The sequence below is a fragment of the Mycotypha africana genome (assembly GCF_025528875.1).
Source record: "Mycotypha africana strain NRRL 2978 chromosome Unknown BDF20scaffold_12, whole genome shotgun sequence".
Taxonomy (NCBI): domain Eukaryota; kingdom Fungi; phylum Mucoromycota; class Mucoromycetes; order Mucorales; family Mycotyphaceae; genus Mycotypha; species Mycotypha africana.
In genome coordinates, this window is record NW_026515736.1 from 1,186,503 (window position 1) to 1,203,045 (window position 16,543).

General features: G+C 38.4%; 4 protein-coding genes across 4 annotated transcripts; 3 read left to right on the plus strand and 1 right to left on the minus strand.

Annotated features, from left to right (window-relative positions):
* Positions 1–123: 123 nt before the first annotated feature.
* On the minus strand, positions 124–2,805 carry BDF20DRAFT_190303 (armadillo-type protein). Its single transcript, XM_053074890.1, has 2 exons — positions 2,620–2,805; positions 124–2,556 (listed from the first exon to the last, which is right to left on the minus strand). Exon 2 carries the CDS (start codon positions 2,365–2,367, stop codon positions 253–255), a length of 2,115 nt encoding a protein of 704 aa, XP_052932054.1. The 5' UTR covers positions 2,368–2,556; positions 2,620–2,805; the 3' UTR covers positions 124–252.
* Positions 2,806–3,263: 458 nt separating this feature from the next.
* On the plus strand, positions 3,264–3,598 carry BDF20DRAFT_897293 (uncharacterized protein). Its single transcript, XM_053082548.1, has 2 exons — positions 3,264–3,342; positions 3,408–3,598. The coding sequence occupies exons 1-2, from the start codon at positions 3,283–3,285 to the stop codon at positions 3,537–3,539; spliced, it is 192 nt and encodes a 63-aa protein (XP_052932055.1). The 5' UTR covers positions 3,264–3,282; the 3' UTR covers positions 3,540–3,598.
* Positions 3,599–8,252: 4,654 nt separating this feature from the next.
* On the plus strand, positions 8,253–8,779 carry BDF20DRAFT_897328 (uncharacterized protein; the record flags this gene model as incomplete). The annotated part of the gene is made up of 2 exons (XM_053082549.1): positions 8,253–8,570; positions 8,707–8,779. One exon carries the CDS (start codon positions 8,253–8,255, stop codon positions 8,568–8,570), a length of 318 nt encoding a protein of 105 aa, XP_052932056.1. The 3' UTR covers positions 8,707–8,779.
* Positions 8,780–9,485: 706 nt separating this feature from the next.
* BDF20DRAFT_897338 (P-loop containing nucleoside triphosphate hydrolase protein) lies at positions 9,486–14,095 on the plus strand. Its single transcript, XM_053082550.1, has 10 exons — positions 9,486–9,696; positions 9,794–10,018; positions 10,095–10,178; positions 10,262–10,893; positions 10,980–11,641; positions 11,739–12,434; positions 12,513–12,609; positions 12,688–13,105; positions 13,192–13,476; positions 13,542–14,095. Exons 1-10 carry the CDS (start codon positions 9,601–9,603, stop codon positions 13,848–13,850), a joined length of 3,504 nt encoding a protein of 1,167 aa, XP_052932057.1. The 5' UTR covers positions 9,486–9,600; the 3' UTR covers positions 13,851–14,095.
* Positions 14,096–16,543: the final 2,448 nt, after the last annotated feature.

The following is a 16,543-nucleotide window of genomic DNA, read 5'->3' on the forward strand; positions in this document are numbered from 1 at the left end:
AAAGGCAGTGATGTTCAAACAAAGAAGATAAAAAAAAGAAAAAGAAAAGAAAACAGGGTTCTTGAGGGTGGGGTTCAAACCTTGGGACAAATGAGGGGAATTTCGAGCGGAAATTTAATCTTCGTGACTGAAAAGGCACCCGGTGGTGAATACACGGTACTGCTCGGATACTCCTTCTAACATCCTTTTCCTTTTTATTACATAACATAAAAAGTATAATAGTTATCTTCTAACCTCAAATGGACCTTTTCATCAATTTGACAAAGTAATTTGTGCGCCGTTCTTGGAAAACATTCTTAAAACTTCAACAGCTGCACTTTGAACTGCAGGTACTTGGCATTTTTGGATCAAAGTTATCAACCTTTTATCCACACCTTCTCCCATCAATCCTTTCACTACTTTCCCCCCTTCATATTCTATCAAACAACGAATCACTTCAATGCCTCTATGCTGTACATCTGCTGTTTCTTCAACATCCAGCCAACGTAATATTCTCTCATAGGCCTTATCCACTTTCAATATCATTTCACACGTGCCTTTACTATTCGCTAATATAGCAAGAGCGCCGGATGCAGCCCTTCTTGTCGCTGGGTCTTCGTGATCAGATAAAATCATTAATAGACGAATTTTGTTTTGCGATTTCCTAGGATCACTATAACGATCAAATACAGGCTCACAAAAAGTCATATTACACACCATTTCCGTTGCTGCTCGCTGTACCATATTATGATCTGAAAGCTGCAAGTTTTCGAAGATAGCCATACCACCAGCTTTATCAATTGATAGTCGAACCCGATCATCCACGGATGCCAGATTTGTTAATGCCATCAGCCCTTCAAATTGACGCAACTGACTCTTGCTGTCTTTACATAGATTCAAAAATGGTCTTACTAAATCGAGTAAGGCGCCGCCTTGAAAAGCTATGCGAGGATCTGTAGTGATAGCTAATTTCGCCAAGGCTTGTGATGCTATTATACCTATATCGTCTATTGTCGTATCTCTCGTCAATAGTAGTAAGCTCTTCACAATACCTTGTTGCAACAATTGACCTCTCGTACTCTGTGGTGTGACCAAATTTAAATATGTCTGTGCAGCTATAGCTCTTAGATTGACGCTTTGACTCTTTGCAAGTACCATCAACGCTACGGCAACACCATTCTTTACAGACCTTTTAATGCGTTCCTCCACAGCTTCATCATCGTCTGTGGGATCGTTTGCAATTGCTGCATCCTCTGTGTAAACACTTTTAACGCCTGCGGCTGCCTGTTTTTGTTTGGCATTGGCGAGATCACGTAATTTTTTCATCTGTTTCTGTTGCTCGTCCAGAACCGGCTTGTACATTGTCAAATTGGCAAATATAGTACCGATGCCAAACAGTAGAGGGTTGTTGATTGCTAAATTATCATTTGCTGCACTTACAGCCAATGCTGATAAGCATTTCAGAAAGTCTTCGTTGCTACCCAGCTTCTCTTTGACATTTGGTTTCAGACTAGAATAGGCTAGACCTTCTACGGAATTCAATATTGAAGTGACATCCGATGAATTTGATACGATTGTTTCACATAAAGCATCGATGAGTTTATCATCGGTCAAATTCATTTTACGCATAGCATCTTCCAGTTGATCATGAGCTCCAGTATTCGTGGGATCAACAGTTCTGTTGACAACCGTAGGTATATCATCACTCTCGGACAAATCGTTCTGAGCTTTTAATTTAGCTAATGCTGTACTTGCCGCTGCTTTTAACTGAGTGTCTGTCTTTGTTTGACTAGCCATTTTTGCCAGCCAATTAGTAGCGTATGCTAAGATCTGCTTTCTACATGATTTATCAGACGAAGCGATGCACAAAAGCTCTGCGATGGCCAATTGAACAGGCTCAATTTCAAACTCTACAACATCCATCATCTCCTCTACAGTTCCCTCTTGACATAAAATAGCCGCACCTACTGTCATGCTTGCTTGGAAAATAGCGTTTAAGGTGCGGTAAGCAAGGAGCTTTGATTCATTCTTTCCTTGATCAATACATTGCGCAAAACATGCGGCACATTTTTCAATGATAAACGTCATTGGATGATCCTTTTGAGTAGTGGATGGATTGAAAAGCTTGGTTAAAACCATGAAGGCTAGACTTCTGACGCGGGATGGCGTGCTAGGCGTACCGCAAGCTGTAAGAACTTGTACAAAGTCATTAGAGTCAACGAATGTGCGGATTTTGGAGTTATCAGTAGGATCATCAATATTCATCAAACATTTTTGAAAGGAAGTAAGACGTATGTCAATTTCAGGTTCCTGGGTATTATTAATAATGGTATCAACTGTAGACAGTTTCTGAGGTGACTGTTTAAGGGTAGTTAAGTGCAAAAGCATGCTTTTAGCATGTTGTTCTACATCCTTATGACGTTTAAGAGCCGTCTGGACATCTTCTATTGCTCGGTCAATTTGACCTAATTCTTCATATATTTTTCCCCTTTCAAGCAGAGTATTGGCTGTTAGCTTATCGTCATTTCTATTTACTGTTAGTTGCTTCGTCAGATCTGCCAATTGCTTTTCAAATAACTGTATAAACTGTGAGTTTCGAATATGTCTTACTACAGCAATAAATTCTTAGCAGTTACTGACCTCTTTAGCTATTAAAAATCAAGAGTTATTGTAAGCTAACAACTGTATCTATATTAACTACAATCGTTACTACTTGCCTTCGGTCATTCTGTACACTGATGAGGAAAGGAAGGACGAAGAACAGCTAAGCGCTGTAGTTAAGGAATAGAAGCGAGCGGAGCTATGTGACTTCGGTCACTCACTGGCATTTAACACTGCAAGTGATACGGGGGAAAATACAGTGTTTTAACTGCTATTTCAAACTTTTCACAAATCTTATTGGACACTATTAAATCTTTAATTTAGACAACTTTCAATTATTTTACGATGAAGCAGTATATTATTCTTGGACGATTTCGCTGATAATCAATTATCCAGTATCATCCAAGCAGCATTAAGGATGGCGTACAAGCTAGTCCTAAAAATGAGTCTTCATTAGTAAGGAAGTCGCTAAGAAAGCTCTGATTGGCGTCACTTTGCAATAGGGTGAGCTACAAAAAGCTTGACAACTTTTTCGTCAAATGACGACGTGTTATAAGACCAACCAGATGTTCGTCAGTGCCTTTTTTGGAACTTTGGCCAATGATAAAGACGTGTCTTTCTTTTCTCGCGTTTTTGTTGTCAAAGTTAAATTGTAATGAAGAAGTTTTTTTAACGAGAATAAGATCCCTTCCAGCTCTATTCATGTACAAAAGTTTCATTATACAGAAGATTAGATCTATTAAAGAAAAGCATAAGAACCAGGTTAAACGAACCCATTTGGTAAAATGCTTGATAATTGTGAGAGAACCGTCAGATTAAGATATAAGGATTCAGATATTTGTTGTAACTTTTTAGAACATACCAAGTGTCGAGATTGCTATGAACCAGGTCATTTTGACAAGCGTTACTACAAATGCAAGTATTACAAAGCCGTAAATGCTGATGATGGTAAGCAATAAACCTAAATCTATCTTACGCACAGACTTAATTGCTTGTGAGTAACCTCCTTAACGTTGGTAGCAATAGTAAAAAGAGAAAACAGAGTGACCAAGTGAAAGAGAAGAAGAAAGCAGTTAAACGGAAAAAGACCACCCCACAAGCTGCAAAGTGCCTCAGCTGTGGACAAGATCGCCATACCACTGCTTGTTCGCAAGAACTTTGCAGACCTTGTGGAGGAAAAGGTTACGCTTCTGTCATTGGCGGCCGACCGGTCAAATTTGTCAAGCCCTTGTGGTTTATCCAAGACTACATCCTGGCCGAAAGACAGTATTTACAGCAGCAATCGGGTTAGAAACAAACAGACATGAGATACGGCGCTGCTCGACAGAAGAATATTATCACATGACGGGTAGTACTCGTGTCAACGCAGAATTAGAAAGGAAAAAGGTCGATTGTACGATAAAAGCGATAGAAAGCAATATACCGAGTTGCAAAACAGGCTCGCCTGAACAGTATAAAATATATACTACTTATATACTGCAACATTTAGGCACTCTGTTCTCATTCTACGGGTCTGATATGGGTGAAACAAGATTCCGTCTGTATCAAGGGCAGCAAGCGTGCTGCAGATACAATGTCGAACATGCTTGTTAATGGAGGTGTCAAATACGACAAAGAATTACGGAAAAAAAGAAGGGAATTAGACACCGTGCGTGGCTGTAGTATCCTTGTTTGCAAAACCTGTAAGATACTATGGAACCGCGATGTCAATGCAGCAAAAAACATGATGGACATCAGCATTTCGGTATGGAAAGACAAGAAACATCCTACGGAGTTCAGCCGGAAGACAACTTTTTAGTCTTTTGATATTTATTATCGCCAGAACGAAACTGGCTTGATATTTACAGGTAAACGTCTCCATTTTAGTGTAGTTCGATCTTCAAACTCTAACTCAATCGTCTCAAAATTTTGGTCATTCCATCCAGTTATTTTTAAGCTGCGTCTAACCCGCAGTTAAAAAACTGTAACTGGCACGGGATTTAGACTCTAATTAAAATATTGTAATTTGATCTTTCTGTAACTTATAGCTATTCTCGAAAGTTGCACACAACTACAAAAACCAATTGAGAAAAATGATAAATATGAGAAAGATGAAACTTCTCAACTGGTAGGCAGGTAAAGCCTATATACATCGGCGGGGTTATAAATAAATAAAAATTCAATACTCATCACTAGCAAGTTTCCATGATTGAATAATTTGACTGCTTTCTTCTCTATAAATTTGCTTTACCATATGGCATGGTTTTCAATACCGGTTCGATTCAAAGAAAGCTAATTGCTATTGTTGAAGACTTCAAGCGGGTTAGAGAAACTTGGGGCGAGATTAATACACATGCCTATACAACAGCTAACACGCTTTGCAATTCAGTAATACAGTCAAGGTACTAAAATCAAACGAAGCACAATTTCCGCCGGACAAACATACTTAGTGAAACTTGTCTAGATATGTAGACGAACCGCAATATTGGCATCCTCTACTAAGAGTGAATCATCCCAATCTCGCTCAAAAGTTTGATGCTAAAATACAAAGGATTGTCGAAAATCAAAACTTGCGATTGGTAGATTTAGTTGAAAAATTGGTGAGTGAATTCGACTAGCGTCTGATAATGAAAGCTTGCAGCTATGCTCACAGTAAGGCCGAAAGGCAAAGCAATACCATAAAATGGTAGGATTTTATAAAGAACTCTACATATTGTACGAGGATTTAAAATGCAAATATGGTGTTGAAAATGTTGATGGACGGCCAGTCTTTTTAACATGCCCCCTAAAAACCTATCGTAAGGCTGGTTATAGAGTTTATCATATTTTCATTACTTATTCTAATTTTTTGCTCATCACAGTGACGCGTATGAAGCCGATCATACAAATGTATAAAAGAGAGCTAAATACCAAAAGGTCATGTACCTCTTTGAAGGGTTATTTAAATGTAGCAACTAGAGAAGAAGGAATTACTCTACTCTCCGTATGGATAAATCAGCCTGGTATTGTGAAGTCGATCGTGAAAGAATGGGAAGATTTAATTCAGACTGAAATGAAGTTATTATCAGATAGACAATAAAGTATATGATACAACGAAACTAAAAACGTGAAACAAGTGTCTATGAGACATCTATTCGGATGCCTTGCAAATAAGCACACTTATAAGTTTCGACCGAATAATATCGTACATTTTTTTCTGAGGTGCAGGATGTTGTACCGTCCTTAGAAAATTTATAGTTTTGATAAATGAGCGTATCGAGGAACCAGTCTCATTAGAGCTGTTTCAGGGCGAGTGAAATCTATTATCGGAAGGCTACTCTGTTAAATCCTGTACGTCTTTGCTGCTGCCATGGTTGTGGCAGGTTTATAAATTCTTGAATTGTCATCAATGTTCTGCCCACTTCCAACAAGTAAATTAACAAAAATTTTATTGATCGCACACCTATCGTTTCCTTTTTTCTCTTGTCAATGTACCCACCCTTGACAAATAAACATGGTTAATTGTTCATGTCCACAGCCAAGCTTTTTTTTTTTTTTCTATTAATGTTTACATAAAAAAAAGTTCTTTGAACTTCATAAAAATCTCGATTTTTAACGATTGACTTGTTTTATCAACTGCTTTGAAGAATATACGTAGTTATTTACTTGATTTATCAATAGCCGAAAAGTGTCAAGGATCAAAAACCTTTCGGGGTTTTCAATGGTAGCTGATATACTGACTACTGTATTGTATGGTTAGATAATTTATTTTATTGGATAAAATTTTTAATGACCTGTGAGCACGTAATGCCTTTAACACATTGGGTCTGCTCTGGCCAGTTCCAGTAGTTGTATAGAACTAAAACCCTCTTAAGAGACAAAAGGTAAGAAGGAGAGAAAAAGGAAGAGGGAGAAGGTAACAGTCAAATAATAACGTATAGAATTACAGGAAATATGTGTTTCAGGCATGTTCGAAGGTACTCCCCCATTTAGATAGTGTGCTTTTTCGCCCACCACGGCACCCTGACCGAAACTATGCATCGCCCTATTCTCAGAAAATCGAGCTGCCCCGGGCAATTTAGATAAGCTTTAATATCTCGTGTCCATTGGGCTTTAAAATGTCAGTAATAATAATCCTTGTTTAAACGTAGTAACAATTGGATTTGGTCCCAACTGTCACACTCCAATACAATTTGGTGAAGGCATTCCCCGTTTTTTGTGGATCTGCGCAAACAACGTTTAGCTCTTCATCTTGTGTATGTTCAGCGCCTCCCACAGCCCCCTTCATCAACTGATTTTGTCTCTCCATTACTGGCCCATTGTATCCAAGTGTATACTGGTCAGTTGTCCTTACTACTATGGATTTTATCGACTGCCACTTATCGTTCATCCTTTCGCTTCCTTCCGAATATGATCCAACTATGTTCACTGCTGCTGAGACTTCCTTCTTTATCTCTTTCATCCTCATGGCATGGCCGCTGGGTTGCTGATTTGCTCCTTCGTAATGCCTTACAGCGTCCCCCCAAGTTTGTAGGCTCCTTACCCATGGATCTCAATAGCCTCACACTGCATTTAATCGTCTCTACTGTTCTACATTGGTCTTCGATAACTAACTGCTTCTACACGCTAGGCTATAAATATTTTCAGGACTATCCGAAGTTGAAAAGGATTCCTAGCTTGCTTTCCCAAGGTGTAATACAATGGCTTCCTTTTATCCAGAACCGATTGATTGATGTCCGGGCCCCTCCTCCGGCTGCTGCTCCTACGCCCACTTCACGATGGCTCAATGTATTTTACAGCACCTCATGGTTGCCTGATATGTCCCATTGGGGAGTACCTCCTGAATCTCAGAAGAATACCACCGTATTACGGCTATCGCTTGGTACGCTACGGCTATACTGGCATCCTGATTATTCCGTTTTTAGTGACCCTCCTCGGATTCCTCAAGTGTTTCCTCTTTGGTATCGGCCTCCGGCTCAGTGGAAACGGTTCTGGTCACTCTCGATCCCTCATGCAGTGCTAACTCCATAGTGGCGTTTATGGCATAATTGCATTGGGTACAGACCTTGGCTGTTTTCCATCAATCCTGTCATAGCTGACTCTCCCCTTTGCCACCATTGCCGAGACTCTCCTGAGGATGGTTTTTTTTTCGTTGGTTGTCCACCTATATGGCAATTTCGGATCACGGCACTGCAGGAAAATCGAATCATATCTTTTCCTGCCACACCTACCGGCATTTGGCATATATTGTTAACACTCTATTCCCCGTTAGACAATTCTCCTCTGCCTGATCACACAATCTTCCAGGTTAGTTTGATACTTTTAAGTATCTGGAAATGTCATTGGCGTTGCCATTTTGATCGCATCTCTTGGTCCCTAGCAGGAGTTCATACCGTCTACCAAGACGAGGTTCGATTCAGAACACTCCGTACGAGCTCGTAGTATACTTTTAATGGTTTTTTCAGTAGTTTTACCGTTTATGCCTTTTCATTTCTTTTATTGCCATATATCATCCAAATTTTCTTTCTAGTCACTTCTAATAAAGTTCGTAAATAAAAAAAAAATAAATAAAAAAATCCCCGTTCAAGGCTTTACACCAGGCCATCAAAGCATATCGTCAAGAGAACTTAGATGCCATATGTTCAGCGCCCAACTCAAAGTTAATGAACCAATGCCGCCCTAACATTTTTCTTGATCCCATTCTTTGGCTCCCAATGAGCTTTATTGAGCGTAGTCGCTGTCTTCGTTGGAGACTGGGCTGGCTCCCTAACAACTACTCAGCCCAATGCCTATTCCACACTCTATGCATTCTCACTAAAGCTCACGCCATTGAATGCCTAAAAATGCATAACCGCCTGCAACTTCCGACAACTATCGTTGACCCCATTTCTCATTTGTTGAACCAACTCCCTACTCGACCCATAAAACAGCATGTCAATGCCCCAGTTAATTGGAGTATATCTTGGCCAATTGTCCAAATGCTTTTTATGAAATCGATTATCTTCAGCACGAGAAAATGCCTCGTAATTTAAAGAAGTTTGAATCTTAGATAGATATCAATTTCAGTGTAGATAATGCAACATTAAATCGATTCCCTACCCCGTCAGAAACATTAGTATAGCCCTTGCTAGACTGGACTTCGATCACTACTTGATTGTTCCATTTTTTTTTTAACCTAGTCTGCATTGTGATCACTTATCTTTTTTTTTTTCCTAGTATTTTTTAGGGTTTTTTAATTCCTGCACGGATTTTGGACCTGCCCAGGGCAATTTTCTGATATGTAGTTTATCTGTGTGCCCATTGGGGTTTAAATTATATTAAAAATCATGTTTAATCGTAGTAGAATTAGACTCAACTACTTATACCACTCTCAAGAACCACCTACAACTCCTCGGTTAGGGCATCTATTGCTCGACTGGTTACCCTCTTCCCCCCTAACCCTTTAGCACATAATTCCTTTTACCTTTGAGCCCCAAGGGTTTTTTAGATACTACTCAGCCTTTGGAGCTGCACCGGGAAATTTTGATAGGTTTCATATCTCGTGTCCATTGGGCTTTAAAACTAATATTATCTAATAAAATCTTTGTTTAAACGTAGTAGAATTAGATGATTAAGTTGTATATTATAATTTGCGAACACTAGTTTAAACCATATGTATCAAGCTTACATTGAGAACGATTTTGGTAATGTAAAAAGCGTTGGATAAATATGACGTACTTCTTTTAAATAGATCATTGCTGTATGTTGAAGATGGTTATGTTATGGACGTAAGAAACTCGCGAGAGAAGAGAAACTTGAAGCTGTTGATAATTCTTACAGTTTCATAAAATGTGTATAATGATTGTTCAAGGACAAGATACAAGCATATGAGGTTTGAAATGGAAGTATTATGCTTTTCAAAAACAGTTTGATTTTAGTCATCATTCAGTGTGAAATCTGTTTGTTTTATTTTGTGTAAGCTAAGAACAAATCAGAAGCAACAGGCCCCTTTTCCCTTAATTTAGTTCATTTAATTCTTTACCCCATATTCAATTTTACATATAAAGTAAAGTAAATGTCAAAATGCCAAAAGCGCTTATAGTTCAATTCACGCCCCTGAAGTCCTGTCTTGTGAATTTACCAAGCCGATGGGTGAATGCGCTACTAGAACAAAGAAAGGTTTGCAAAGAAAAAAGAAATCCAAAAATATTATTTTGCCTTTTTTATGTCTTCACAAGCAAACTAATAAACTCGTCCAATATTTTATCAAAAGTAGTTACCGCAAAATATTATTCTTGAAATAACGAGTAGTAACGGGAACGACAGTACGAGCAGTAAGACATCAGCTGATGACAGAAGATTTTATTGTGGATGGTCCGGTGCAGCGTCCAAACCTTTACAACCTAATTCAGTCTTTACTCATGGAGCCAATGGTAAACTGGATGTGTTGGAATTGGATTCTCAATTAGGAACAGCATTCGGCTTACAAGAAGGTCAAAGGGTACATAACAGGCAATTTGGTCAGCTCATACTTCATTTACAATAAATAAACTTAAGCCTTTTCTTCAACAAACCAGGTTAATGTAGAGTTCTGCCGGTCTGTACCTGACTGCGCTACCGTATCAGTGGAGCCTTTAACAGAAGATGATTGGGAAATACTGGTAAGCTATAATTCTATCCTTTCAAGTCTATGTAAGAAGTATAAAATGTACTTTGATATAAATTTCTTGACGTAAAAACATAGGAATTGCATGCTGGATATGTCGAGGACAATCTTTTGAGCCAAATTCGTGCGGTTTATGCCAACCAAATCATGTGCGTCTGGATTAATGGTAAAACCTTGGTCCGCCTTGTTGTTGCCACATTAGACCCTCCCAAACATGATGTACTGAAGTTATCAAATACTTCAGAAGTCATTGTAGCACCAAAAGTTAGGGGAAGTAAGCAACCATCAAATGCTGAGGACGTTTCTGATTTATCAAAAGCTCCTACTGATGAAAATATCCAGCAACAACAACTACGTGCGATTATGCTAAGAACTTGCTCTGCTATTGGCTTTGATATTAAAGACAAAGAATCTGTATTTGTCTATGTTCATCCAGAGTCTATTGAGAACTTAACAATAAATCAGAAAATGCCCGACGTTGTGAATATATCGAAAGTCATACCTACTTCTATCAAGAATGGTAGTAACAACATAAGAAAACGCGAAGAAGAACAGCAACAACAGCAACAGGAAATGCCAAAAGATATCTTATTGAATACAAACGCAGTTTTCGCAAAAATTATTCCTTTAAATGACATCCCACCAGGCCATATTATCCTTGGATCTGTCCTTCGGGCAACGCTGAAATTAAAAGATTTTGATATAGTCAAGTAAGTAGATTAAGTAGGTAGTGAGAAAGGATTTGATTGAGCACTATTTATAAACTGAAGAACATGACATTCTACCCCCTAACTAGAGTTTCCACAACTCTTGCCAAAAGGATACCATTGGGTTCCTTGATTCTACGGAAAATAGTGACACCAGCAGTTGCTTCGTCGCCATGGTCCTCATCTACTTTAAAATTAGGACTAGACAGTGCGCAACCACAAATGCAACAAGAAGACAATTTCCAGAAAGAAGTGAAAAATTCTATTCGGAAATGGCTTGCAACAACAGCAGCAGCATCAGACAAGGACTTTGTTTTAAGTCAAGGCTTACATTTCGATTTTAACGTTGACGATGCTCAGGAAACGTTTATACTGCAACTGGGCGTTAAGAAAGGATTATTCAGCCTAGCATCGGATAACGACACGACAGATTCACAAGCAATAGAACGGTATGCCGTCATTTCGAAAGTACAACATTCTGATATACCGATTGAGATTGATGACGATATACAGACCCCTCCACTTAAGGAAGAAGAAGAAAAAGGCGCAAAAGAGATAGCAGTGCTTGGAGGCGTAGCAAAAGTAGTGCAAAAAATAGAGCAGTATACCTTTGCCAATCTTGCAAAGTGTACTTTAAGAGATAAGCTTCAAGTGCCAGGTGCAGGTGGTATTCTCCTTACCGGTGCTCATGGGTCTGGCAAATCGAGCATCGTTGAAAAAATATTGGCTAGTTCAAAAATAGCGCTTATTTGTAAGATTCATTACTTTTTTCGTCTAATTGTTACTGCCAAAAAGATTGTTAATATATCCTTCGCACCATACCTTTATATGCTCTCTTTGATCCTTAGACACGATGACCATCAATTGCTCTGAGTTTGCTGATGAAAGAATACCTGTCATAAGAGACCTCTTACATAGGTGGCTAGATGAAGCTATTTGGCATGGCCCCTCTCTCATTTTTTTTGATGATCTGGATCGCTTGATCCCCGCCGAGGTAGAACATGCTGATTCTACGCGGAGCCGCCACTTAGCAGAGCTATTTGTCCGTATGACAAAAAGCGTCTGTTTTGAAAAAAAGCATTCTATTATGTTCATCGCTACAGCTCAGCAACAACAGTCCATTCACACTGCTTTAATTACTCACCATATTTTTAGTCAGTTCATACATTTACAACCACCCAATCGTGAAGAAAGAAAGCAAATAATGGAAGCCATGATGACTGCTAATACGAGCGGAATTTTGAGCAGAAGCCTGCCTGGAATTGATTTAGTGTCTGTGGCATCAGAAACCGAGGGTTTTTTGGCAGCCGATTTGAAAGCGCTTATCGAGCGTACTGTGCACGAGGGTGCCATCCGCCAAATCAGAAAGAAATTGAAGGAAATAAAAACAGTAGCTATATCAGATACCGAACCATGTGAAGATGAAAAAGAACAACTGAAATTGATTCAAGAAGACTTCGCAAAAGCAAGAGAGGGTTTTGTACCTTCGTCTTTACGTGGTGTTAAATTACAAAGCTCGGGTGTAAACTGGACAGATATTGGCGGTAAAATTGCGAATTATGAAGATAAGCTCAAATTGAAGTGATTTGATTATCTGATTAGAATCTGTTACTATTGTCTAGGTCTCAATGAAACCAGAAAAACTCTTTTGGAGACCTTAGAATGGCCAACCAAGTATGCAGCCGTATTCTCACAATGTCCTCTCCGTTTAAGATCAGGGTAAGTTTCTATCTCGCGTTTCTGTTGCATTGACAAATATATTCATATGATGAGAATTTCAAAAATAAAATAAAATAGTTTGCTATTATATGGTTATCCTGGTTGCGGTAAGACACTATTGGCATCGGCCGTAGCAAAAGAATGCGGCTTAAACTTTATCAGCGTCAAAGGTCCGGAAATTTTAAACAAGTACATTGGTGCTAGTGAGAAGTCAGTGCGTGATTTATTTGAAAGAGCACAAGCTGCAAAACCTTGTATATTATTTTTTGATGAATTTGATTCCATTGCGCCCAGAAGAGGTCATGATAGTACAGGTGTAACAGACCGTGTTGTCAATCAACTGTTGACACAGATGGATGGTGCTGAAGGTTTGGATGGCGTTTACGTTTTAGCGGCTACCAGCCGACCTGATTTGATTGATCCAGCTTTACTTCGTCCAGGGCGTTTGGATAAGGCGCTTCTTTGTGGTATGCCCACTTTGGAAGAAAGATTAGAGGTAACTATTAGATATAGACTGAAAATAGAGTGAATAGTGTGTACTGACTTTGATGCTATGAACATACAAACACTAAAACAAAAAAGATTCTCCAAGCTCTCTCTTCGAAAATGCATTTAGCAGCAGATGTGGATCTAAGAGTATACGCCGAAAAAACTGAAGGATTTTCGGGAGCAGACCTTCAAGGCTTCTTGTACAATGCTCATTTAGAGGCTATTCATGGAGCTATCGATATGGACACGTTCAAAGAATCACAAGATACGAAACAGTCGTACAAATCAAGAGATGAAAAAAGTGAATTTGTTATGAATTGGGGACCTTCGAAGAAAGTAGCACTAACATTAGCTGAAAAAGGACAGATATCTCAGAGGGTAATTAAATTATTTTATAAAATGTAAACATCTCTGTTAATCACACGCATCCAAAATTTCTTTAGCTGGCAATGATAAAAAAAGGGGTCAAACAAAAGCAAACTGATGATGATCATCCTTCTACTACTGATATTACGAGCCCACCAAAGGAAGAAGAAGGAAGGAACGCATCTACAATAGCAGGCTGTACCCAAGAAGCAATAATCAAAAAGCAGTATTTGGATAAATCATTGCGATCGACTAGACCATCAATTACTGCAGAAGAGGCATATAGACTTGGTTCAATCTATAACGAATTTGTCACAGGCAGAACAGGTGAATTGCCCTCGGGGGAAGGTGATAAAGGTATTGGTAGACGATCTACTCTCGGATAATGCTAAGCAATATAAATAGACTTCTACAATATGTATTCCAATAAAAATTAGAATATGTGTCAATTTTTATTGTTTTTACATGACTAAAAAAATCGTGTGCCAATAACGTTGTTTATTTACAGCTCATACGGTGTCGTTCTTCACATTAAATATTTGACTAAATTACATTAAAGTTGTAGCAAGACGACTCAAATCGTAAAGTATACCCAGGGTTTCAATTTATGGTAGAATAGGTAAGTAACCAATGCCGTGATTTTTAGTCACGCATACCTGGTTTATGCTAATGATCGCCTTCGTATCTTTCGTGGTTTTAATAGAGTACTTCATTTGAAAAAATCTATATTAAAGCTGAGAATATTTAATCTTCATCAAGCGAACATGTTGTGGTTAGTTTATTTATTAGGCTTAATACTTCAGCTCAGTTTACAGCAGGAAGAACGAGCTAATTTTTCTTTCAGGATTTCCATTTTTTGTTTTGTAAAGCTTTACGTAGTTTCAAGCTTGTCCAAATTCAAAGTAAAGCCATCATTTAAGAAGCGTACGTAAAATAGCCGGCTGTGATCAGCAAAAGCAAATAATTAAGAAAAGGACACGAAAATGCTAGCATCGCGTAATTGTAAAGAGATGTTTATCAATGTAAATGCATGTTTGCCGGCTATGGATAGAATTTCGCATCCCTCCCCCCAAAAAAAGGTAATATAATTTCAAGTATTATAGCTAGACAGACTAGGGAAATCGACTAGCATATAACATCAGTTCGAGAATCTGAAAACAACAAGAAAAGAGCAGTATTAAGCAGTAGAGTTTCATGAGCTTAGCTTGCGGGTAAGGAAATTTGTCTTTTACAACATTGGCTAGACTTTCTTAAGACAGAACATCCCCATTAACATTCTTCAAGAGATAATAACTAACATGGCTTAGGATGCCTATAAAGCTACAATTTTTTTGACTTCCTAGTATTGCTTGGACAACATGGACTAAGCAAGAAACGACATTAACTTGGCAATAATGGCAAGCATTAACCCCTAATTAAGAACGTGCTTTGTTATTACCTTACGGGTATAAAATGCAATGGAAAGCATTTGAGAAGTAATTGTTAAGTGTAACTAATCGAGAAATCGACCTGTCTCTCTTGTTATTCAATCAAGCCAAACTTACTATTTAATAATTACGATAACTAGACTCAAAGTACAGAGAAACATAAATATCCTTATTCAGAACAATCTATGCGTTTCTTATTGCCACTGTGTTATTAGGTCGACACTTAACTGATAAACGATATGAAGGTGCAGGTGTTGGTTATATATCAAAGTGTTTTCAGGAATACGGTGAAAATGGAAAGGGAAGTTCCAGGAAGCACACTAATGTCTGCGAGCCACTAGAGAACTACTTTCTAAAGCTATCTCTCTTGTTCTGGAAGGTAAATTATACAAACTAAACTGTTAAAGTGCCTTGACAGTCGAGGTCTACACTACACCTCTGTTGTGGAAGATAGGCTGTCAAATTTCACGATGCTTCGTCCACTTAACGCAGTGGAGATACCTCAGGACCATTTTCCCTAAATCTTTCGGGTCGATGTCAAAGAATTCACACACAGTCTTTTTTAATGTTAAGCAAAGCAGAGATAAAAAACTATAGTTTCTTCATACAGCCTCATGCACTACAGTGTTTTTACTTCCGTACCAGACACTTTTGAGTTTTTAGTGGATAATCTGAGTTTTATTTGGAGACGTTTCTAGGTAAACCAGGATACGAATTGAAATATCCTATGAGACCAGATTAGATTTTCTTAGGAGACAAAAATAAAAATAAAAACTTCATCTTAACAAAACTTCTCTATCTAAGCATCTGTACCAAAAAGTTTCGGAGTGTCTGATCCAACCTAAGCAATCTTCTACAGAGACTGAGAGGCAGGCTTGCTTAATTCTAGGAGTTAAGGTATCATTGGAATTTAACGGGTTTCGTTAAATGATCTTTTTAATTTTGGACCAGCACTCTTTGATGGGATTTAGAAAGGGTGAATATGGTGGCAGGAAAAGAGGCTTGTATCCACGTGAATTGATTGCTTTCGCGACAAATTCAGAATGGTGTATTCTGCAGTTATCCATAACAATGAACATATCCTTTTTGTTAAGCTGATCCAAAATATCCATTACACTCTCGACAAATTTAACAACATGATAAGTAGTAGTCCCTTTCCTAAGCTTGTTTTTCGTCATTGTCTAATTTCCGTTTTTTCTCACTTTGGAATTCTTTTGAAATGATTTCGGCCTCCTTGAATGTCATAGGTTTGACTTCTCAAAAATCGACAATACCGAAGTGAGAGATGCAGCCTATAATACTTATATTCACACCCTGTTGAAAAATACTTTCACGTTTGCTGCTTTCCCAACCTTCGACCATGCGCGATTTCTAATCATATGCATATTGAAACCAGCCTCATCCATAAATACACAATTTGTTTGAAAATCGACGCCTGCAGCCATCCATTGTGTTATGACACTGACACGAAGGTCAAGTGTTCTAGGTGAGTCTCTTTCAATAGTATATTTGGATACTTTTTCCAAAGAAAGAGCACATTTCTCAATTATATGCTTCATAAACCAGAAATAGAGATAGTAAAACCCTCAAAGTTACTAATCAATTCTAGACGGACTAAGGAAAGAGTAAGTGACGAATTTTCGTCAATAGTT